The 23594-nt window shown below is 44.5% G+C and overlaps 1 protein-coding gene across 8 annotated transcripts in view; it reads left to right on the top strand.

The window, feature by feature from the left end:
- Positions 1 to 23594, top strand: part of spir (spire type actin nucleation factor) — a 233425-nt gene that overhangs the window by 157658 nt on the left and 52173 nt on the right. For 3 of the 8 annotated variants that reach the window (XM_065425217.2, XM_065425220.2, XM_065425221.1), the window contains 2 exons: positions 19677 to 19811; positions 23259 to 23436. The exons of 1 other annotated variant lie outside the window; for it this stretch is intronic. In XM_065425217.2, the coding sequence (XP_065281289.1) occupies positions 19677 to 19811; positions 23259 to 23436 (313 nt within the window). The remainder of the gene's footprint in view (positions 1 to 19676; positions 19812 to 23258; positions 23437 to 23594) is intronic. 4 more of the 8 variants (XM_065425218.1, XM_065425219.1, XM_065425223.1 and 1 more) reach the window with 4 other exon arrangements.

Genomic DNA, 23594 nt, shown 5'->3' with positions numbered 1-23594 from the left:
AAAATTCATTTTTTATATAATGGTTTCATTTATTGGAAGACAAGAAACATTTCGTTTTGTAGTATACTATCTGCAAGCAGATGACAAACAAGGGAAGTAAACTTCTGAGGCATTCACTGTTTGCCAATTGACTGCTCTCTCCGCCCCATTCTCACAAATTTTGCATACTGCCACTTTGTGACGTTGCAGCAACAGAACAGAACGCGTTTTGAACAAAGATCTCCAATCGCGCCCTTGGCCTTACATTACGGTAAGGTGACTGGTTGCGCTTATGAATGGGCATCACTTTTTGCAACATGCAGGCTTTAGTAATTGTAGTAAGACAATATGTTCGACTTGAATAATTGTGTATTCAGAGTTTTAAATATGTATTCACTCACGCTTACTTATCTCTGTAACCAAAAAGAGGTACTGAGCCTGGCCTCCAATTTTTTACCTGTCACATGCAAGTGTGTGCATTGAAGTGTGTGCCTTGAAATTTGAAGTCAGTGCACCCTCTCATTTCTATTTCATGCATATAATAGATATTGCTATGTGGCTGTGTTCTCCTCGCGCTACTGAGGTCGAGGTCACGGGTCCGATCCTAGCTGCCACGGCCTAATGGAAAAATGGAAAAAATGTTGCGAAATTAATAGATGGATACAGAAAGGAACTGAACAGTAGAAGTGCCAACTATCAACTAATTTATTGAAGATGCAAAAAAATAAAAATAAAACATGCAAGGAGGAACTCTGTATGCACTAGTGAAGGCTAATCATATGTGAGAATTTGCACTGGTGGGCCCTCCTCTCAAAAGATTATAAAACACGGTCATAAATGCAATCAAGGAAAGACAATTTGTCTTCACCAAGGATGATGGATGCCTGGCTGACATGTGTGTCATCGAAATGGAGATAGGTCAAGCCACATGCATTCATACCAATTCACTCAGCTCGCAAATCAGTTCTGTGAGCTTGGCTCATACATATGCTCTTGTTGTCTTCTATGTAAAATACCGCAACAATTTCACATGCTAGTTGACCTGCCTGTTTAAAGACAATCTTGTTTTAATATCTTGGCTTCTGTTTAGAATATTGGTTTGTGGATAAAAGCCACAATGCACACACATTGCGATTTTGTATACCAGGTGTGCCGAGGAACATCCACCCAATATATAACGAAGGTCGCAGAAGAGCGCGGGCTAGAACCATCCTTCGACGAATCGATCCTTACGGGGCAGACGCATTCTTCGTCGACGCCGCCAAATATGGCAGCGGAGACAGGTTTGCAATCACGGTCGTTGACGCGCGCGGTACACTTATCAGCGCCGCATCAATTTACGCTAAACACGCGAATGAGGCGGAGGAAACCGCGATAGCCTTGGCTCTTCAAGCCGCAAAAGGCCCAGCGACGATTTTCTCCGACTCGCGCACGGCGGTTAGGGCTTTCTCGTCCGCTCTAGTCTGTAAATACGCAGCCGACATCGTCAACAGATCCTTTCGTATTACTACGCGAGAACACATTGGAGGTCATACATTAGCGTGGTTCCCGGCGCACATGAACGATGTAACTAACCAAGCGGGTTGCAACCCTAACGAGCGGGCCAACTGCCTGGCGCGTGAATTCACGAACCGCGCCCGAGATAACGGTCCGGCTCTCCCGCAGGATTGCTCCTTCAAAGATAATCTTACGACCTTTCATGAAATTACATCACATTACAGACTAAGCAGAAGAAAATTCCCTCCCCCCAGCCCGAAACTCAACAGGGCTCAGGCTGTTACTTTCAGACTTTTACAGACGAGATCCTACCTCACCCCTAGAGCGCTGAGTTGGATAGACCCGAACTTCCCGCAATCGTGCTCCAAATGCGGTCACGCGTGCTGCTCCTTCGACCACATGCTCTGGCTGTGCCCGTACAACGCGGGCTCCGACTTTCATAACAAGTCCAAGTGGGACGCCTTGCTGAAGAGCTCGGATTTCACAAACCAACTACAGGCCGTCCAGAGGGCCCGCGACGTCGCGGAGAGTCACCACCTCCCTGTCCCGTCGTGGGCGGAGCCACCAACTTGATCGGGGAGCCTTCGGTCCCCCCAATCGAGTTCCTCAGGACACTCTAAATAAAGTTCTTGTCACTGTCACTGTCAGGTGTTTCTGCAAGGACATTGAGTAATATTTAAACATTGCTTGTGGTAGACAGCACAACTCTAGTTCTTGAGCTGGTCTGCTCAAAGAAGCTAACATTACTTGCATGAGAAATTGAAATGCAAAATCTACTAATTAACAAAAATTCACTAATTAAGGGGAGATGTAGGTCTTTGACCAAATATTTTAGATCTTTATTCTTTGAGGTATGGTGCTGGAAACTTGTACATATATGTAATATTAATCACTTATTTTAAATATCATGTCCATTTTTGTTTCTCCTTTGGTTCTAATTTTATGCAAACATCCTCTAATTATTTCCTGAAAAGATTAGAAATAGATGTGTTTGTTATATATCACTAAATAGGGTTTCAATGGCTTCGGTATGATTCAAGGAATGCCGTAAGACCAATCTTATTGCTCTGCCTTACCTAGAACACTAGTTGTGAGAGTTTGATATTGGAAGCTCAAAAGAGTGTTTTTGTGGTGCTTAATTTTGAAGTCTCGCAACTCTTCTTATAGGTAAGGCAGAGCAATAAGGTTGGTACTGCGGCATTCCCTGAATCATACAGAAGCAATTGATACCCGCTTTAGTAAAATCTAAGGAACAGATATTTTGCAAACTTTTGCAAAAGTTCTTTAAAGGCAGCTCACATAAATTTAGAGCCACAGTAGATACACAAAAGTGGACTGCATATTCAAAATAAGCATGTAACATTACAAATATGTACAAGTTTCCAGCACTATATCTCAAATAATAATTGTTAAAAATAAAACCCCCAAGTTTTTACTAATTACCTTAAGCCACATATTGCGATTTACAAATTGCAGCTTGTGAGACTGCAAGGCATATCCACTTCAAAATAATTCTGTGGATGACATGATTTTCTGGATATGCGCCATCAAACTTGCTGTAAAAGATGCACTGTCATTCCAATTCCTTATTTAACAAAATGCTGGCACAAAAATAGCTAAACCGCCAGTGTATTTCTTCGCAAAGTTCAGGAATGAATATCTCAAAACTGATATCATCCTGAGAATTCATTCCAGTTGGATCTACCTTTCGAACTCCGAGGCTACAATGAGTAAATTGCAACATGTGCTGTGAAGTAATTAACAAAAGGTCATTAATTACATTCTTGACTAATTAGTCTATTATGCATTTCAATTTCTCATCCAAATAATGTCCACCTATTTGGGCAATCCAGCTCACGGATTATAAATGTGCTGTTTGCTACACGTTTTTTAAAGGTTACTTAATGTCTTCTCATAAACAACCAGTATATGTCAATTAAAAAAAAAAACTTTGCAAATGATAGTAGGTGCTGGTCCTGTAGTCCTCTGTCATCGTTGTCCCATTATGCTTTTCCTAACAATATATGCACACCAAATTGCCCAGGTCACCATTCTCATTAACTTGGCACTCACAGATCTTTGCTGCTCAGGGCAGGCTGTAGAAATGTACGGTATAATTTTTAAAAACTTATGTCCATATCTGTGAGTTTACAAAAAATTTTCATATTTGTCACATGGATGCAATTGGCCATCTTCTCTGCAGGACTTGAAGTCGACAATGATAATTGCTTTTGCCATGCATCGTTTTTGTTGTGAGGGGAAGGGTGGTTTACAGGCACCTAACTTTAACCCTTCGTTGGATAACAATCTGCTCTTCAACTCCACTTCAGGGCCCCGTAGTCATGTAACAGAATAGCTGCCAACTTTTGATGTGACTCTTTTTCTGCACATTCTGGAGATATTATTCCTTAACTTCCATGTCACATTCCACCGGGTTCTTTCTGCTTGGTTGCAGTGTTAGCCTAGTGAGGTAAGTGCTTAGGGGCAAAGTGTCATTTGAAGTTTTACTAAGATTTGTTTAATGTTGTACAATGAAAGGATTTTTGGGCACATGGCGGATGCGAGATAATTTTTCAATTTGCTAGAAAGTAACTTAACATTGTGCTTTAAGTATGAAAGATCTGAAGAAAAGACATGAAACTGCAACCTACCATGCAAAAATAGTACCCGAGCAATTCAGAAAGCCTTGATGTCAAAATGGCAAGACGAATGAGACTCTTGCGCAAACAACAAGCTACATCTTGCTAAACCTATGCTTGGCGAGTGAAAGTCATGTAATCACCAGGAACGGTTTATTGAAGTAGTCTTATGCTGACTAAGGATTTGGAACAGACACCTCACACACAACTTTTTTACTTGGAAAGAAGACCCACCAACATGTGAGAAGTGCCAAGAACCAATAACAGTGATGCACATTTGTCTGACATGTACTCATATTGAAATACAAAGATGAAAACGTTTGCGCAATTTATATAACTTACACATAACTTTACACCCTGCTTTAGTTTTAGAGTTTTAGAAGATGATCCTCTGGTGCCATTACCTGACGTGCATTTTGCACAAGCTATAGAGCAACACAGCTTTTGATGCTTCTAATTTGATTTTACACCACCTTGTGTTTTGCACAGCATAGCCTTAGTTGCATTTGCACCACTAAACCCAATTTAACTAATAACTGGACTTCTTACATACATTTATCATATGAAAAAGCACTGATTTACACAACAAGGGCTTTACAGCATTCTCCTTCCAAATATTTGTGCTAAATGAAGTAATCGCCGTAAGTTCTATATAAATATATAGAAATCAGTGGTTAGTTGTTACTGCAATTCACAAACAGGAGTCATATTTTCAGTGCAAACATTTTTTGTGCAAGAAATTTCCAGCTTGGCTACTGGCAGACTGCATGTCTACTTGAGCATTTCGGCTTATCTGTTCAAACAGTATAATTGAAGTCTGCCTTAGACTGCAGCTTAAACGAAGTAGCAACTTTTTTTTTTCCTATGGTGCTTTGTGTTCTTCTAGACGTAGTGCTCACTCAGTGTGAACTGTTTTAGTGCAGGTGCTCATGGCATAAACGGCGCTAAAGAAAAGTTCAAAGGTAGCCCGTTAACAGTTAAATTGTAATGTTTGCAACGTGTCACTGTGCCCAGGCTGCTGCATATTACTCTAGGGCAGCAGTGAGAAAAAACATGTGACAGTATGTCCGACTGGCTAGAGCAGCTTAGCTGGACAGTGGTAAAAGTAGATCCTTTTCCTTCTTTCTTGGGTAGGATGTTTCTAAACTCTCGGACACATATTTTTGTGAAAATATCTATGTCAGGAATGTACAAGTAATATGCTAAACACAAAATGTACGAATGTCTGAATTTTTTAAATGTTTGATTAAATACTACGCCATTCAGTATCCACTTTGGCCTGAACTCTAGAATGTTGAAATTTCGGGGCATTGGATACCAGCAAATAATAAAAATGAGGAACGTGCTTTGTATGGGCTTCAGTTCTGATGAGAAAGCTATTATTGTTCTTGCATAATGTTCAACAGTGAGCTAAGATTTTGAGAAGCAATGGAGAGAATTGTTATTGCTTTTGTATTCAATGCTGTGCATGCAACCAGTTTTGAACTATAGATGTTCTTTGCATGTGGTGGTGTTATTTAAAACTTTGTTGGCTGTGAAGCAAGCATTGCTGGGCCATCTACAACCACCAATCTGATCTGGAACAGCAATAAAAGCTTGTTCATTTGGTCCTCGTTAACTCAGATAATTAGATACTTTGAATCGGCAACCTGGTTTCACCAAGATGTGTGCATTGTTTTATGGCTTAAAACTCTCAACAATTTGGGAAATTTTGGCTCTATAGTGTAATTGATTAATTTGTTTGAGACTAGAGCACTGAGTGAAGCAGGTTCAGAGCTGAATTTGAATGAGTGCTGCAAAAGTGGTGCTAGCAAGGTGCCAGGGTGCTAGCCAAGGCACCACCATGGCTCAGCAATAAATTGCAACACATGCCACAGCCGTGCATGTGGATAGTGCCATGTGCACAAACACAAGTATGAGCAGCAATTGTTAATGTCAAACCAATCAACACACACACTTGTGCAGTGAAACAGTGCAACACGAGTGGCTATTTATGAAAGGCAATGCAGCTGTTTAGCACTTAGTGGGAATTGCAGACACATGCACACATTCAAAGCAATGGCTGCTGGCAAGCACCTTGTAGATTGTACAAAGTTACGAGCGAGTACAATATACAGGCACACATTCTAAGACAGAGAAGTCAGCAGCACTAGTTGTTTGGTGTACATATTGAAATTTCATTTCATGTATATGTGCTGCTAAATTCCTTGCTTCTAACAAACCGTAATGTTCTTGCAGTAGAAAGCACCTCTTCTTGCAGTAAGTAAAGGTCGAACAACTAATGTTTTTATATGAGAATCAAAACTTGTGATTAAAAAGGATTTTGTGAATAAACGGCTTCAAACTTAGTGTTATCTGCACACCCCATATGTACAGTAGAATCTCATTAATTCATACTCCAAAGGGACCGGTAATTTATTAGAATAAAATGGGAGTTTGAACTAAGGAGAGCCTCTTTAGATGTAGCCCCTGAGCAGCGCACAAAACCAACTCATCATTGGGCTCGCATTGAAAAAGTTATCTTTCATACATCAGCACCCGACGACATGTGCCGGCAGCCTATGCTCCATAATAAGTCCAAATGCGATGAGATCGCACCTTGTGCCCTGTTCTCTGTTGGTGCGAGGAAAAGCATGGGCGGTGAGCCAAGATGGATGGCCTCTTGATGCGCGCTGTCCTCTGGCATGCACAACCCAACCCGATGTTGGTGGCAGCATGATGGAACGCGTGCTGTGAGGGAGGGGAGAGGGGCGTAGGTGAGCGTGCACTAATGAGATCAAGCTTGTGGTTGGCGGAGAGGGGGCAGGTGAGCTCATGGTAACATGATTAAGATAGGGGGCTTCTATTGCTATATTTAAGCTGGATGAAAGTGAGGCCACGTGCCGTTCTCCTTGCTCCTGTTTGGTATTGGCTCCCCATGCCTTCTTTCTTGTCAGTTTATTGCGATAGCAAGTGAATTTCCGCCGTCAGTGTCACCGTCATGTTTCGTATAAAGTCCAAGTGCGATAACATCGCAGCCATGCCCTGTATGCTTAAGTGCGAGCGAAAGCTTGTGAGTATGAATCGAAAAGGATGGTGGCTTGATGCGGCGGTGTCTTCTCACCTGCATAAGGGGGGAGAGGGGGAGCAGGGAGATGTGCGTGCATTAGGATGGGTGAAGGAGCCAGGTTAGTGCGCATCTCCTCTTTTTCTCCAGCTGCGGCGGCTGAGCGCGGCCGTGCACATCCTATTTTCGAGGCAATCTGTGCTGGGCTCGAAGGCTATAGCAGACCTTGACATAGCTGATGGCTTCGTGGGCACTGTGTTCTTGTGCAATTAGTTCGTGTTGAAGTGAGAGGCTGCTCGAAGGGCAATTCGCTCGCAGCTTCTGCCTTTTTCATCATGCCAGTGTTCTCGCAGCGTGTCCGCGATCATCGAGTGAAATGTGTTCGTGTTTGCCTGTGCGCGCGTGACAACGTACTTGTTAATTTAGTTACTAAGCGAATGTTTACAGCAATTTATGCAGCTTATCAAATGACTAACCTTACTTCGTTAGCTGTCTAATCATTTGCTATCGCAATCAATGTTTCGCCTGTCGTGTGAAACTGTGACTTCTTTATGACATGCGACATTAAGGTAGCTAGCAATGCATCGAAGCTTCTCCTTTGGCTCAAGTTTGTCCGAAAGGCCGTCCATGGGAGAGAGGAACTTTGTCCTAAATATGCGTTGTGCGGTTTCTGGAGTTCTAGTTCGTTATAGCTTTTCTTTATTCAAATACATGGGACTTTGTCGGACGCCAATAGAGCCGTTTGAATTATCCGTCAATTCGAATTAAGAGATTTCAAATTATCGAGATATTACTGTATCATAATTTTTGATTTTATCTTAGTTTATGCTTATTAGTATAGGCTTTGCATTTTCTTCAAATAAAATAACTGATAGCTGTATACTCGACTACTAAAAGTGATGTGTTTAGTTTTCGGATAATGTCCAGCAAAGGGCTAACAAATGTCATGAAAGCACTGTAAAGCTAGCAATGACAAAATAGCAGTTCAGCATTGTTGAGGTTACTTCAAGTGTGTCTAAAGGTTCTCATTTTTATTTTTATTAAGGTGTTTTCCTCTAAGTCCGCGGTATTTTTCTCATTCACTTCGTGGAATGAAAGCATCCTATAGAGGGAAATTCAGTTGGTGGGTACATGTATCAGGGCTCCTTTTTACAGCATTCTCAGGAAGAGTGAGCAGGTCTTCCAAAAATTGCTATTGTGGCTATTGAAAAGGCAATCGTTATGCACACGCATGCACACACATATATTTGAGTGGATTTTATGTGAAAACAAACAAATTGAGGAACGAGAAATGTGCTCTTGCTTAGCTTGAAGCTATTGCACATTTGGCATTTCTCTAATGAATACTAAACCATATGGTGGCTCTTCACCTCTTGACAGCTTGCTTATCATAAATCCTGCTTCTCTTGCTGTAGTGCTGTCGACAAAGTTGTCCTCAGCAGGAACATTCTGGAGCCAACCCTTTGTAAACTGCGAGACAGTGCTGGTGTCTCAGGAGTCGTCAGGTGTTCTGATATTCGTGCACTTCAATAAATCACTAACAAATGCTTGGATGCATTTTGTCTATTATTGGACTGCACTTCTTGCACCCTGATGAGGCTCAGGCATGAGTGGGCTTTTACGTGGAATTTTATGTGCATTCTAATACTTAGCTTCTCATCAGTAACTTGAGTGACCATTTTAGTCCTCAGTTTATGAAAATCTTAAAAGTAACAAGGCTGATTATTATATTTGAGAATATCAAGCATGCAATGTTGTTATTAATGCAACTTGCACTGTAGAGCAGCACTGTTTCTGTCTCTAGGCTATTCAGGTATTTCTCTAAGCCTGCTTAGCTTTTGCTATGTATGTCAACAGATGATAATTCATTCGACTATTGTGTTTTCTTTTTTCCCTACTTGATTCACAGCAGCAATTACCACAGTTGTCGTAATGGTTGAATTCTCTCAATTTCTCTTCTGCAGGCAGAACCGTTAGTCAGTCACCATAAATTTTTATACACATTTTCCGGTCGAAAGTGCCTTTCTATGAGCAGGTCTATCACATACTAGCTTTTCCTTCTCAGTATGAGCACAACTTTATATCTTATAGCTTACTCACTGTGAGTAACTCTCAGATGGTATAAATTTTCCTTGAGCTGTCCCTAAGGCAAGAGCTTTTTGCAACTTGCATCACATGGAGACCCTGCCACTTTGGCCATGCCTAAACTTCCAAGGTGTTTAGTCTGTACATTGAAGAATAACTTAATGATATAACTTAAGTAGTAATATTAAGGTAACACGTACTGATCACATGTTTTTGCCATGTGCAGCATGAATGTGGAAAAATAAAACAAGGATTAAGTTCTTGTGAAGCAATGTAACTCCTTATCTTTTTCTTTCACTTCTAGATGCAAAATGGCCCGAAGCCAGCAAGTGCAAATTGAAAGTGCTCAAATGAGTTATCCTGAACAGAGCCCACACCTTCGGCGTGCTAGCCATCCTCACGAACTCAAAATTTTCCACAGTCCTCCAAGTAAAACTTAAGCTGTGACAAGCACTGGACTCTTACTCTCTCTCTTTCTCCTTGTGTTCCTTTTTTTCTTCATTTCTTCTAGAATTCTTAACATGTACTCAAAGCGCTAATTATTTTTAGGAGTATGGAGAAAACACCTCGTATTCTAGTTTTTCTATATATTGTGGGCAACAAATTTTTGTTTCATACAGTTCAAAAATTTTGGCATACTACTTTGTGGAAGGCACCATTTTGATTTGGCCTAGTTCATTTACAGTGCTTCATCACCACTAAGCCAACTGGTTTAGTTCGATCAGTTCTTTTTGGCAGAAAAGGTTTGTTCCACAAATATTATGTACGAATCAATTAGATTGTCCAACATTTAAAGAAATGCCTATCCAAAGATGTAATTTATTATTTGAATAGGCGTTCACAGTCATTAAAATATGGCACTAGCCATGGATAATTTGATGACGATACGCATTAATGCCGCTGTGCTCTTCAGATTTGATTCGACTATGGCAACTCCTTTCTCAAGGAATGTTTTACACCTTTCCTGTGATGATGTGTTGTTCAACATTATGAAAAGAAGCAAGGATATACGATTATAGCTTTGATGGTGTGCGGACAGTTATAATGTTGCCTGCCAATAATTAATAATGTCCCATTGTGGCACAACATGGCACTGCCAGTTCATAACTTTGAAAGCGCTGAAGCCACAATTGCAGCATTTTTTTCGTTTTCTTTTTAATTATACATGCTGTGCGAGTATACTTTACATAGATCATCATTTGCATGAAAACTAAATAATGTTGCATGAATATAATAATATAGAACGAATTTATGATGACTAGCAAAGTAGCAAAAACAAAACTGATAACGGTACGATTACAGTGCAGTGTAACGCTGCACACGGCCTACCTGCACAGGCGCATGTACATCGCTGCAATTGATCTCCCACCATAGGATAGCTCTACGTTACATTGAGAATGTCATGAGCTACCCCGAAGGACGAGATGCACGCCGCGGCAGTTACCGATTGCTCAAATAATGCTGCGCCTGCAGTCTCGCATGCATCTGTATAAAACTTTCTCTCCCACTCTGTTAGACCCCGACAAGCTGGCTTTCTTGTAGTGCTCAGTCGTTTGGTGGTGTAGCTTGCTGCATGTTGAAGCGCGAAACTGTAGGGGCAGTGGCGAAAGGGGAAAAACAACACATTATGTTCACAGCATGTTTTCACACATAATGTGATGTGCTGTCTCAGGTTGCTCGCGCTCTCTCTCTCTCTTGCTAAGAAGCGACCTCTAGTGATTTTGTATGCAAATATAGTAGCACCAGTTATTTGGTGTCAGTACTACCTCACTCGTGGGGTAGCGTAGTGCATTGTTAAGGAGGACGAAATTGCACCAGATCAGGAGCATTGTTCCTATTAAAAAACAAATGAGCTAACACTTCCACACTTCTTACAAAATGCTATAAGGATGCTCCTAACACCTAACTCCACTGTGGGTGTAGTCTACAAATGGTTTTGTGCAGAGATGAATGTAATAGGTCTTGCTGTTCACACAAAATAAGCTAAGATTTACTTGGTGCAGCTTCAACAAGTTGACAAGCAATGGAGCAACTATAACTGCAGCACATAACAAAAATGTATGACCGCACAACAGTGCTGGACCTACTGATACCTACAACTGCACTTATACTGAGCATGCAAGCAATGCAGGAGTGAGAGGTTTCAGTTCTCTGTAGGTATGCTTATGGCATTTATCACATAGTTGTTAAATTATGAGAGCTCCTCTCCTGATTAATTTAATGAGGACGTACCAACAAATTCACTTTTGAGCCTCTTTATAAAGTAAGTGTCTAGAAGCTCCTCAGATCATTTGGTCTCATTCATTTCTTTCCAATACACCCACCAGAAAGGAATATTGAAGATTGAGTGGACGTAGTTGCTCTGAAGGGACTTGGAACCTCTCCATTCATGCACCACCTGGTCGGCAGAAACGTGTATGGAGGGCCTGTTGCGGCTAGAGTGGTGTTCAGGGCATCGAATCCACCAAGCCCATCGGCTACTACATTAGGTTGTAGAAAATGAAGGAAAAAGAGTTTATTTAGCTTAGTTACACGGCTCCATTACAGAAGCCAACTCCATGCAGGAGCAAGTTAATCGTCTCAGTTCACATCAGACCTTTCTGTCCTCACTCTCAAAAAGTCTCGGCTTTTAATACCGTCGTCTTTCCTAGGTGAGTTGACTAGGGAATTTCAAGGCTGTTCAGCAGCAAATCACCATCATCGACTCCGTTGTGATACCATGATGATGCTCACAATATTCCGTAGTAACTACACCTCCGAAGAGACTGGTTTGGAATATATGTCAAGAAAGCAACCTGCGCCTCTCAAGTCGTTGACGTTGTTCCCCCCTTTTTTCCCTTTGCTCAGGCTGCTAGTTAAAGGGTGGGGTGAGGGTCTTTGAGTCAGTGTCCACGCTGCATTGATGTCTGGATAGGAGGTATTGTGGCTGGACTCATTGCAAATGTCTAATTAACTATGCCTCTCAGTTCATTGTCGTCGTTCCCTTCATTTCATCCTTTGCTCAGGTTTCCAGATAATTGGGTGAGCGCCTTTCATAGGACCCGTCAAAGGTCAGTGTTCAGGCTGCGTTGACGTCTGGATTCAAGGGGTGGTGGGTTTGACTTGTGGCAATCGTCCATTTTAACTCTTTTGTAACGTTGAGACGTAACAGGCCTTAAAGGGACCGAATTCCAGAGGGAGGCTTGTAGAAAACAGATGTCATCGAATAAGTGTATCCCCGACAGAACAATATTGGTAAAGTGTAAAGAATAAAACTTTGAGGCAAGGAATTTGCTATCTGCGTTACGAAGTTCGTTTACTGCTTAGGTTTTTTTTTTTTAACTACTAGGCTTTTGAGAAAACTAGCTTTCTAAAACTGAAGAAAGGTTTGCACAGTATGTGGGACTAATAAAACAAGTTGAGTAGAAAACATCGACGATGATTGTCAATGTAAGCGAATTGCCAAGCGATTCTAGGAGGCTGTTCACTTTATAAATGGAATGGTGCACTCGAAGGCGTATTTGTTGCAGCGTTGATATTTAGCTAGCGTTTGTTGTTTCATTGCGCACTTATGTAGAGAACAGCCGTTAGCTGGCACATCCATAGAGGTAGTATAGATTGCTATACATGTAAGCTGACTCGTCATATATGTGTTGTCTCCAGCAGTGCGAGCGCCGGCATGGAAGTCGACTGCCATCCTCCTCTCCCGCAGCTGCCACAGGGGGAGGGGGTGGCGAGAGAAGCGAAGGGCTGTCCTTCCCGAGTGCCCAACCATAGCAATTTCGTCTTTCTCAACAATGCAGTACAGCCACCCCATGAGTGAAGTAGTACTGACACCCAAGTACTGCCCCTCATGACAAATGAAGTTTTAAATGTGTAAGCATTTCTATGCCTGCCCAACAAGAAAACCTGTCCGTCCGTCACGTAATACGAATTGCTATAAAGAAATGAATGTATAAAAAGCAGAGTAAATTCAAAAGGAAAAAATTCAGCGACGATTACTACACTCCCTAATTCGATATGAGTGCAGCTCTATACGTGCTTTCATTTCGCGATATATTGGCTGGCGCGGACAATCTGTCTCATGCGGCAAGTTGCAAACGGTTTGAAGTGTGGCGTGACTGCCTCGCTAACCTGGAGATCGCGAGAGGCAGCGCGTGGGTGACGCGTGGGCGCGATTCACAGCAGTCACTGCAGACAGACGACCTCCCAGTCAAACTGACCTGAACTTGTGGCCATACGGCGCGCGCTACCCTGGCGCCATCTCGTAGCTATCGTCGCCGCGCTACCCTTTTCTTCTCACACGTTCGCCATACCCTCCTCCTCCGCTTTCTGCCTCATGGTTTCGCTGCACCCTCCTCCGCTTTCCCCCTCGCGTATTTCATCCCCCGCTGCGCTCCGCGTTCCCTCTTTCATCCTTCGCTGTGCTCGTTTGCTCGGTTATGCCAATGCTCGCCGAAGTTGTGGAGGATGTCGAGAAATTACTGATAACATCGTTTAACGTAAATGAGGAACTGAAATTTGGGCTAATTGATGTAGATTCACCTCAGTGAAAAAAAAACACGAAAAATTTTTTGATACCACGTGACAACGCATCAGCGCGCTAGAGATTTCAGCGCTCTCAAGCGTAAACCTCGTCAAATACGGGCCTAAGTTATCGCACTAGGAACAAGCAGCCGCGCTCTTTCGCCGACGTGTGATTATAGCCTCCGGGGTGCTTCTTCTATCCTCATCAAGCACGAAGCCGTAGGTCTGAGAGGGCATAAGATCCACTGTGTACTAGATGAGGTTTACTTTTCAGACCGCTGCTTTTGCTTGCGCGTTAATGCGTTGTCATGTGATATTTCTAAAATTTTGCTGGATTCCTTTTGTTCCTTCGAAAAAGAACTACATAATACATAGGGTTGCTTTAAACATTGTTATTGGTCATTTCCCGACACTCTGCACAGCTTTTGCATTGTCGCCTTGTTCATTAGGTAATTTCATTAAAGCTTAGCTAAAGAAAATATTTGCAAAATTCCTATAGAATTGCCTATAGAAAGTGCCATATATAAGCCTTTTAATCAATGTACGCATGACGAAGTAGAGAGAAATAAAAACTTCATTGGCTGTAAAGAGATGTAAAAAATAAAACTGTAGCCAAGAGAACAAGTTAGCGGTTAGATTTCCTGCACAGTGCTCTTACCCGATTACCCGATTAGCTATGGCACACACTACTTGCGACCCACAGTGAATAAGTCATAGTGAGCAGTAATGCTATAGTTATACTATTTAATTAATGGAAAATGACACACCCACTCAATCGTAGCAATTGCTACAAAGGAAACCCATACGGGTTCCTTGGAAGAAAAGCCTCGCAGGCTTCTGAGTGGATGTTTCATTTTCCTTTAAATAATTACTTCTCTCCACCTTTCGGGTTTCCGCAGAACTATTACGTCAAACTCGCGTTTACTTGGAGTTGTTGACAAATTCGATTTCGCCCTGCCGTCTGCTAGCCGCCTGGTTAGCTCAGATGGTAAAGCGGCTGTACCGGAAAGGCGGTGATCCCGGGTTCGAGTCCCGGACGAGAACGAATTTTTCTACAACTGCGAGGCTTTCCTTCGAGGAACCCGTTTAGGTTTTCACTGTAGCAGTTTGCTACGAGTGGGTGGATGTCACATTTTCCCTTTATGAATTACTTCCCCCGACCTTGCGGGTTTCCCCAAGGTCGGGGGAAGCTCGGTATGTTTCCGACCTGTCAATCCAAATGCGCGCAGCTTGGATCGCCGCATGTTCGCGTGCAAATGAGTAACGTAATGCTTAAGTTGGCTTTCCTGCACAGCGCAGCGTCACTGAAAAGAAGATTTTGTGCAGCAAATGCTTTTTCGCTATTATATATAATGAAGAATAAAGAGTACGACGTACGTTGAATTAGCACAGTATATTTCACTGACGTTTCGGCTGGTGGACCAGCATTCCATTAATTTATCATTTATTTATTTCACTTATTAAGCACAAGTAATTTCCCCTAGGTTGTCCTTGGTGTCAATGTTTGTTGGCTTATGATATGACTAATACAAACCGGGCCCCTCGATTAACCCCCCTATATATATATATATATACACACACTGTCCTTGCGACGCATGCATGCGTCATGTGGGTCGTTCTCACGCTCTAAAGCGCTTAAGCAACGCACAGAATATGTACTTCAGAAATGTACAGCTGAGGCTTTGCTGAGAAGTTAACTTCTTTGCACAGCCGATCATCTAATCTCTGCCGTCTAATCGGCACGTGTAGAATTAAGTGGCTGTTCACTCAGATTATTATTGTTGCGGAAAATTGTGCACCGTGCCGAAAATGTACACGAGACCTCGATTTAACGAAATTGGTGGTTTCGGCGAGTTTTCGCCTAAAGATGCGACTTTGTTGCACAATCTACGGGGTCTGAGCGGAGACGCCACCGAGCACCGCTGGAGGCATCGGCGCGCGCCAACAGCAGCCATTTTCGGGCGCTCTCGTGGGCGCGCTGTCGCTTTGGGGCGCGGCCCTCGGCGATCGGCGGCGGGCGCCCACGAGAGCGCGCGTGCCGCCGCCTCTGCTGCGCGCGTGAGTGGCTGCGCGGACGCTCCCTTGACTTTGCCGCCCACAAGGAGAGCCCGGTGGTATTCGCTGCCATCCCTGGAGGCCGCGGCAGCTGGCCTCTCTGGCCGTGACTCACGAAAAGTGCGGGCGGGCCGGCACAGCCCTTTCCCGCTAACGGCGAAAGTGCAGTGCCGTCCTCTCTTGGGGGACCGTACGCTTGCGTGGACGTTCTGCGTGGCTGCCGGTGAACGCGGCCGGAAGTGTTATTGTTTCTTGTGGGCGGTACTTGACGCTCTCGGTGATAATGGGTTTCTATCTTCACTCGGACCCTCCGAAGCTACGTGCTTCCGTTTGAACCAGTAGACCGAAAGCAAGCCCGTTTTGCATGCCATGAAAGGACAGAGTCGCCGTTGAGTAAGAGTGTGCCTACGCGTTACTGAGGTACCCGCACGAAGATTATTGGATCGGCTCCATGCCGGTCTCGTCATAAAGAAAAGGAAGAAAAACAAATTAGTGTCTTTAACGCGTGGGCGTTTCAGCTGCGCGCACGTATTTGCTTAGCGTTTTCTGGAGATGCGTGTGCTGCGGCCCGTGCCCGTATAGTAGTCTTAACAGCAGTTCGTATGTGAACAAAACAGGTCGCAACAAATTATATGCAGTTAACCCACGTTATAACGAAATCGCTTTATACGATATATTGCTTCATTCGAAGTTTTTTCTGTGCATGCACACTTGAGTGCATGCATTTTAGACAGGATTGTTCAACGTGCAGTAGCGCCGGACTCTGCTTAGTACGAAGTGAGAAATGAGAAATCCGCACAGGACCGCACGGTGCAACCAATGCGGTTGATGGAAGCCGCACCCTTAACCTGGGTGTCAGACCCAGCGCCTTGTTTCGTGAATATATGTAAAGTCTAAAAGAATATTCGCACGTTTGTCAGCATAATATTCTGACCCCCCTGCTTCTTTTTTTCTCTCTCTCTCCTCCTTGTTGGCTTTTCGCATTGTGTCGATTCTGCCTTTTCCTATGCGGTGCGAGCGCGCATTTAAATCCCATTGGGTCCGTAGGGCCGCAGGTCGTGCCGGCGCGCGTCAGCCCGCGATTATACGCGCACATCGGCGTCACCCTTGTCCCACAAGCTCGGTATGTTTCCGACCTGTCAACCCGAGCGCCGCCGGTCTTGTTATGTGCTCTGGGCATGACCTTCTCCTGTCAGGAATATGTTTTCCATTTCGCCTTGCGACACGCCGCTTCGTTTGCCGACATTGTCTGTTCCCAAAGTTCATGAGTCACGACCCGCCGACGTCAGATCCACACCCCGGGGTCGTCGTGGAGCAAGTTTAGCCTCGATTAATGCCGCTCCTTAAAATAAGAAGAGTGTGAATTCGTGTGTGGATTTCACGTGTAACGTCAGAATAAACGGAACTGGGGCTCGTGAAATGCAGGGCAATTGAGAAGAAAGCCTTCCAGGGATTCCGTCCGGTTTGCGCCGCCTAGTAGGCAATGTAGACCTGGTTGCAGCCGCAGTTCAGCGGTGCTGAGAAGCACCGATGTTTCCACTAAACACGTCATATGACGCGCTGGAACGATATATGGAAAGCGCGCCAAATGACGCAGCACACGCAAAAACGCAATACACGACTACTGCCAATTGTCGGAGACTCGCGGCGTGTGCCAAGTCTCCGGAACCCTGCTGGGTTCCACTGCCACTTTTATGTGCCCGTTGAAACTCTGTAGCGATTTGCTCAGAAAGTTGCAGTGCACTTTGCAAGGAAACTGCATTAGAAAGGTGTGCGACTTGAATGCGATCGTCGGTCACCCGAGAGCACAGAAAAATATGCGGCGCTGTCACGTGAACTGTATAGTCCTTCGGGAAGACAGCGAAAATCGGACAGCGCAAACCTTCAAAAGACTGCGAGGCAAACAGTTTGTACAGATAGGTTTCTTTAAAAATATATATATTTGTAAGTGCGCGTCGCATTTATGCGTGAATAAGACAATTCTCAAAAGCCGAAGCAACTGTAGTCGAAAATAACCACGAAACGTATACTGAAAGGCTAAATAAGAAAAATACGCAGCCTCCATAGCAGACTGAGAAAAAAGCACAGTGCATTTATTCTCTCTCACAAAACTCAAGGACTATCCATAGTGAACCGGATCGTAAAGCATAGTCACTTCGGAATACAACAAAACCATATAAGCACAAATGAGAGAGAAACTTGTTCAGACTATACCTCTCTTTCTTTTTTAGGCGAGAACACCCGAGAAACGGGAGGACCATGTCGCCGCTACGCCATCATCAGTATACAAATAACAGGAGCTGTGATTTGCCACTTTGTTCACAAAAGTTGGTCTTGCTATCGGCGGTTGAAGAATGCGGAAGCTGTAGGCCGTGGAATAGCTCAATTGGAATGCGAGCTTTTGGAAGCGGTGTTAATAAAAAAATTCTGAATAGGATACGTGCGCTAGCGTCGCTTCGGTGGCAATTGTAAGGAAAGAAGCGCGATTCATAGGAAGCCACAGCTAAGCTGATCCTTTACTTCTGGGTTCTTTTAATGCCTCTCGTCTGTTATGCCTTGTGTGTCAGTTGTGCGCAGTTGATATAGAGTACGCGCGCTTCCCATTTTTGCACGTTTCATGAAGAGATTGTGCACGCGCTATTAAAAACTTTTTGCCGTATCTCCTTGCCTGCCTTGCTTGTTGCTGGTTTCGGCGTGTCTTGGGCGCATGTGCGCATTTTCCTGCTGCAGCGAAAAAAAAAATATTTTCCTGCAAACGTTGACAGTTGTCAGTAGTAGCCTCGCATTGTCCCTTCTCGCGCGCTTCACCGTACTCAAACGGGAGCTGTCTACAGTATAACGACAAATACTTTACGCCAAGGATAGTACTCTTGTTCGCTCGACGTAGAAATTTTGGTAATTAAAGTTGAGTTGTGTAGTTGTTAATGAAAAAAATTGCCTGAAATGTTGTTCATGGCACAAGTTTGGCACCAAAGCGCGAAGCACTCGCGCAGTGCAGTGAAAGCAACTCATAGGTACACGAGCTGGGAACTAGCGATGCGTAATTATCATTTAATGAGGACAGCCCCAGAAGTCGGCCGACCCAGCCATCCCTACCCCTTACCCATAAGGTTAAAAAAAAAAATGTACGTATATATGTCTTAAATTGAAAACTGACTTAGAAAATGCGCGTGACATTACGCGCTTATTTATAACAAGGCGCCCATTTCGCGGCGGTGCGTTTTTCAACGTATAGCGTCGTTCACTTTGAGAACCTTTTAGAAAATTGCGCCGTTTAGGGTTTCTGTTGTCCCCCAACAATAATTGTAATGTGTATTGTGCATTTGCTTTCTTTAACGCTGCTCCAATAAGCCTCAAGGGGTGCTTTCTTTTATTCATATTTTCTTTTATTGGAACATTTTGGGTTGTAGTAAGATGGATTACTCTTTTTTTTTAAATTTTATTATTACGATTTCTTCCCCCTCTTTTTTTTTTTTTCGAGCACCTCCGCCGCGCCATATTACGGCTTTCCTTAGGTGCATCAATTTACGTGCATACTTACGTGCATGTAACGAAAACATTATTCTTTGCTGTCGATGTCGCTTTGTCATAACAAGTTTGGTCAGGAAGGGCACAAACTGTGATGTGCCGGTGTTGTTTTTGCATGTCTCTCCCCACGTTAAACGAGCTCACGGCTGGTGCAACGCTCGAGCTCTCGACGTCCGACGGCGTTGTGCCGGCCTAAACGGCCGGGCGCCGCCAAGCGTGCGTGAAAGCGGTGGGCGCGCGCCGTGAAGAAGCCCCCCCTCAGCGGGCTTCCGGCTTTCACTTCCGCCGCGAGCAACTCGCCCTTCCGGCAAATGCTAATCGCGGCGCGGAACTCGACGCAGGGCGTCGGGCCGCCCAAACCTCAGCCTGCTCGATGTTGTTGCACCCCAGTGGCGCGCTGCTGTCCATGGCCCGCAGTCTTCGGCGAGTCATGGTGACACCGAGGCCTATTCGCGCCGTTGTCTGCATGCTGTCCGGTACGTCCGTCGCTGTAGCAGTGCTCGACGACGCGCTTGTCGACGCTAGGAGTTTCGTCTGTCTTAACGTATCCTTCCTTCGGGGTCATTCTTAACGTGCCACGTGCGCAGTCCCCTCTGATGGCGACCCTGCAGCGGCCGTCTCTCTCTCTCTCTCTCTCTCTCTCTCTCTCTCTCTCTCTCTCTCTCTCTCTCTCACACACACACACACACAACTTCGGCTATGTCGATCGGAGAAAAGTTGACGAGCAATTTATAGGTGATGTCGTAAGTTGCAGGTCTAAATTTTTACTCTGATCGACATGTCGCCATTCAGAAAAAAAAAAAAACGACACATCATCATCCCGGATCCAACCTCAAAATGCGAAAATGCGCGTCTGTATGTAGGTTACCGCCATTCGAGTGTCAGTGAGTGGACGTGCACGCACCTCACGGTATACAGTCATATATCACGCTGACCTTTATAGATGTGCACACTTTCGTATATTTAATTTAAGCTAGAAAATAAATCCTACTGTGACCTTAAATATGATGGTAACATCCGTAAGCTGTTTTTTTTTTCATTTTGTTTCCATGACTAAACGTAACGTAGATGAGAGCAAAATTTAAGCGATTTACGGGTGACTGCAGCATAGTGCTACGCATGTTGCGAATTAGCCAAGTTTGGATGTACGCACCTTGTTCCGCTTCACTCGAGGCACGGACATATGCCAGTTATAATATAAGAGTCACTATATAAAGTCAGCACGTTACTCTGCCTTATACGCAATTCTACATCTCTAGTAGCAAAGGGAGTACTTTATGCGGGAGTAAGTGCTTGTCCCATATTTGACTCAATATCTTTAAATTCTTGTACTCCCCGATGAATTACGTTTACGCTACTTGTGCCCCCTCCGAGTGAACGTATACTCCACCGGGGTGCACGAAAAGCTCTCCACAGTGGAATTAAATATGGGACAAGCACTTGCTCTCGCATAAACCGACTCCCTTCGCTACTATGTAGAGTGTACTGAACTGTTCGAAGCACCGTTTGCGTAATACTGAATGGTTGTCGAAATGACGAGCAAAATTTCTTTCCATATCTGTGTGGCCGCTTCGCCGACTCTTGCATATGCTGTGCTCTCATTAATCGTAAACCTGTAGTAAACCTGTCGACCGATCTTCGCTTTCTGTTTTATTCCTTCTGCGGATGAGTCATTTTAATGCGCAAGCTAAGTTTAATGCGCAACTACGGCCCTACAGACGTGTATAATGGCGGCAGTGTTTGGTGCAACGCCCCACCCCTGCGCTTATTTAGGAAGCAAACTCCCAAGCAAACCTATTCAGGTATCGGCATGTAGTACGCAGACATTGAATTTAGGAACTTGTCAGCGGTGTATCAATTGTTAACAGTAGAGGAACGAGACATGCACTGCTGACTCGTTTGAAGTGCTAGCTTTAGCAAGTGATGTTTTCTTTGTCCCCTATTTTTTTTTCTTAACAAGTGCGCCAAAGTCTCTTGTTGTCTTTGGATCATATATACTTGTCTTCATCCCTAATTAAAAAAAAAAAAACTGGAAAACTGCGCTCATTGCTCGTTTCTCTAGGGCAGCTACATGACCGTTCATTACAATTAACACACTGCATGTTGTAACGTTGCAAGTTCAAGTTGAAATGGGATACATCGGTTTGTTAGTGGACGCTTTCGTTCCTTGACAAAGAAGGGTATCTCAAACTTGCCACGTTAAAAAAAAAATCAATTCCAAATGTATCGGAGGCATTCGAGCGCGCAGAAAGGGCCAGACAGAGCGCATATTTCTTCAGCCTTTTGCTACTTTTGTCTTACGCGATGTGGCCCGACAAGACAGGCATGCGTAGATGAGCCCGCTGGACGTGGCCATCTCTCTGCCCATCTTGGGCCTTCCTTCACGGCCAGTGCGCCTTCGGCCGGCGGTCCGTCACGATTGCGCGCATGTCTATACCCCCGGAGAGCGCAATCGTGGCTCTGTGCGCATCTTTTTTGACCGCGCGTAATGCAGAAAGAAAAGTGCTCGACATTCGCTCAGCCCTGCTGCGGCTATTGCTTACGCTCGGAATGTGGGTCATATGGCACGCCACACTGTGGCCGCGCGGCGGTAAAGCGCGCGTATACCTGCTCTCCCCCCGCTCTGCTGTGGCCATGAAGGTGTATAGTGGGTACGTTGTCCAGGAAAGCTGTCGCGCTCCCAGTGGTTTCTTGTATGCCGGAGAATGTATGTATATATATAAAGGCTCTATAGTGACCGCAGCGGTAAATGGCGATTGAGGGGGCGTGCAGGAGGCTGCTCTGACGGTATTGTACTCTGCATGGGCCCTGCGCGATTGTGTGGAAACAAAACATTAAGCGAAAGTTTAGTCGGGCCGACAATGCGGTTATAGTTGATCGTGGAAAAAGTATGCGGGCGCGAGTATCGCAATTTCTTTTTTTTTTTGTGCAGTTCTTTCTGAAATCGCCATAAGCGAGAGCGCATCTTCGCTGGACATAAATTATATATATATAAAATATATATATAAAATATTATATATATATATATATATATATATATATATATATATGGCACTGTGCATGACACTGTCGGCGTTCGTAAGGACAATTGCACTTTTGTATTTCTCTGTTTTCGCGGTGGTAAGTGTTTAGTGCGCATTCAGTGTTAGGCGTTCACACATTCCAACTATACCCTCGTTTCTTTCTTTCTTCTTTTCTTTATTTCATTCATTCTTTCGTTATCTCTCTCTATCTCTCTCTCTCTCTCTTGTAGCTCAGACAAAAGAGCAATTGTACCTAGTAATATTATTCATGAAACGACAAAAGTTCGCGGTATCACTTGACCCGAAGTGTTTCGCTGTGCACCACTGCTCTTACTGAAGTATCGGTTATAGCAAGATTTCTCATGCTTCCCACTTTGTTACAGTGAAAGTCGAGCCGACAGCGTTTCTGTTTTTCTGCTCTCTCTCTCTCTCTCTCTCTCTCTCTCTCTCTCTCTCTGCCGAACTTTCCAATTAATGTTTTCCTTGTACGGACGTTCCTCGCGCGTGCATGTGTGCGTGCTGGGGAGAAGGGTCGTTGCGGAAGCTGTAGTGAATGCTGAGAATCGCCGTAACGCGGTACGCTACGACCAGCCCTTAAAGGGAGCAGCTAGCTGGTAATAAAGCCAGTGTATGTCTAGCACTTCTAATTCATCGAGCGAAAGAAAGAGAGAGAAAAAAAAGGTTGACGAAGCGAATTACGACTAATGAGACATATCCGGCATGCCTGCGCACCATGACTCGGCTGTAATCGGCATCCAGATACAAATATTTGAAAAATTGGCTATACTGTACGCTTTCGCATTTTATACATATCTTAAGTACGTTGCAATAGTTCACGAGATTTACCGGGCCGTAGGAGCATATTCAGGTAGAAACTGCCGGAGCTCGTTTCCACTGCAGGAATCGGCCGCATTGGCGGCCGCCTGGGACGTAACGGAAATCTGGCTCGGGCTCGCACCCGTGCAATACCAGCGCTGCCAGACTGGCCCATCTTCCGGAAGTGGCGCAACCCCAGTTCCTCGGTACAGCGGCGGAAGTTTCTTCCGTGGCACCGTGCGCTGTCCCGCTCTCCAATGAGGTCTAGTTGAGCTCACCTCATCCGCGCGTGCATATATATACCATTTCGTGCAGGCACGTACCCAGGGGGGGGGGGGGGGGCCCCGGGGGGGCCCGGGCCCCCCCCGAAATCAAGTGGCATACCCCCCCCCCCTCCCCATGTGCACCCACGCCACCACT

The sequence above is a fragment of the Dermacentor albipictus genome, chromosome 1 (assembly GCF_038994185.2).
Source record: "Dermacentor albipictus isolate Rhodes 1998 colony chromosome 1, USDA_Dalb.pri_finalv2, whole genome shotgun sequence".
Lineage (NCBI taxonomy): Eukaryota > Metazoa > Arthropoda > Arachnida > Ixodida > Ixodidae > Dermacentor > Dermacentor albipictus.
Note: the sequence above shows the minus strand (reverse complement) of the source record. Positions and strands in the feature narration are given on the sequence as shown.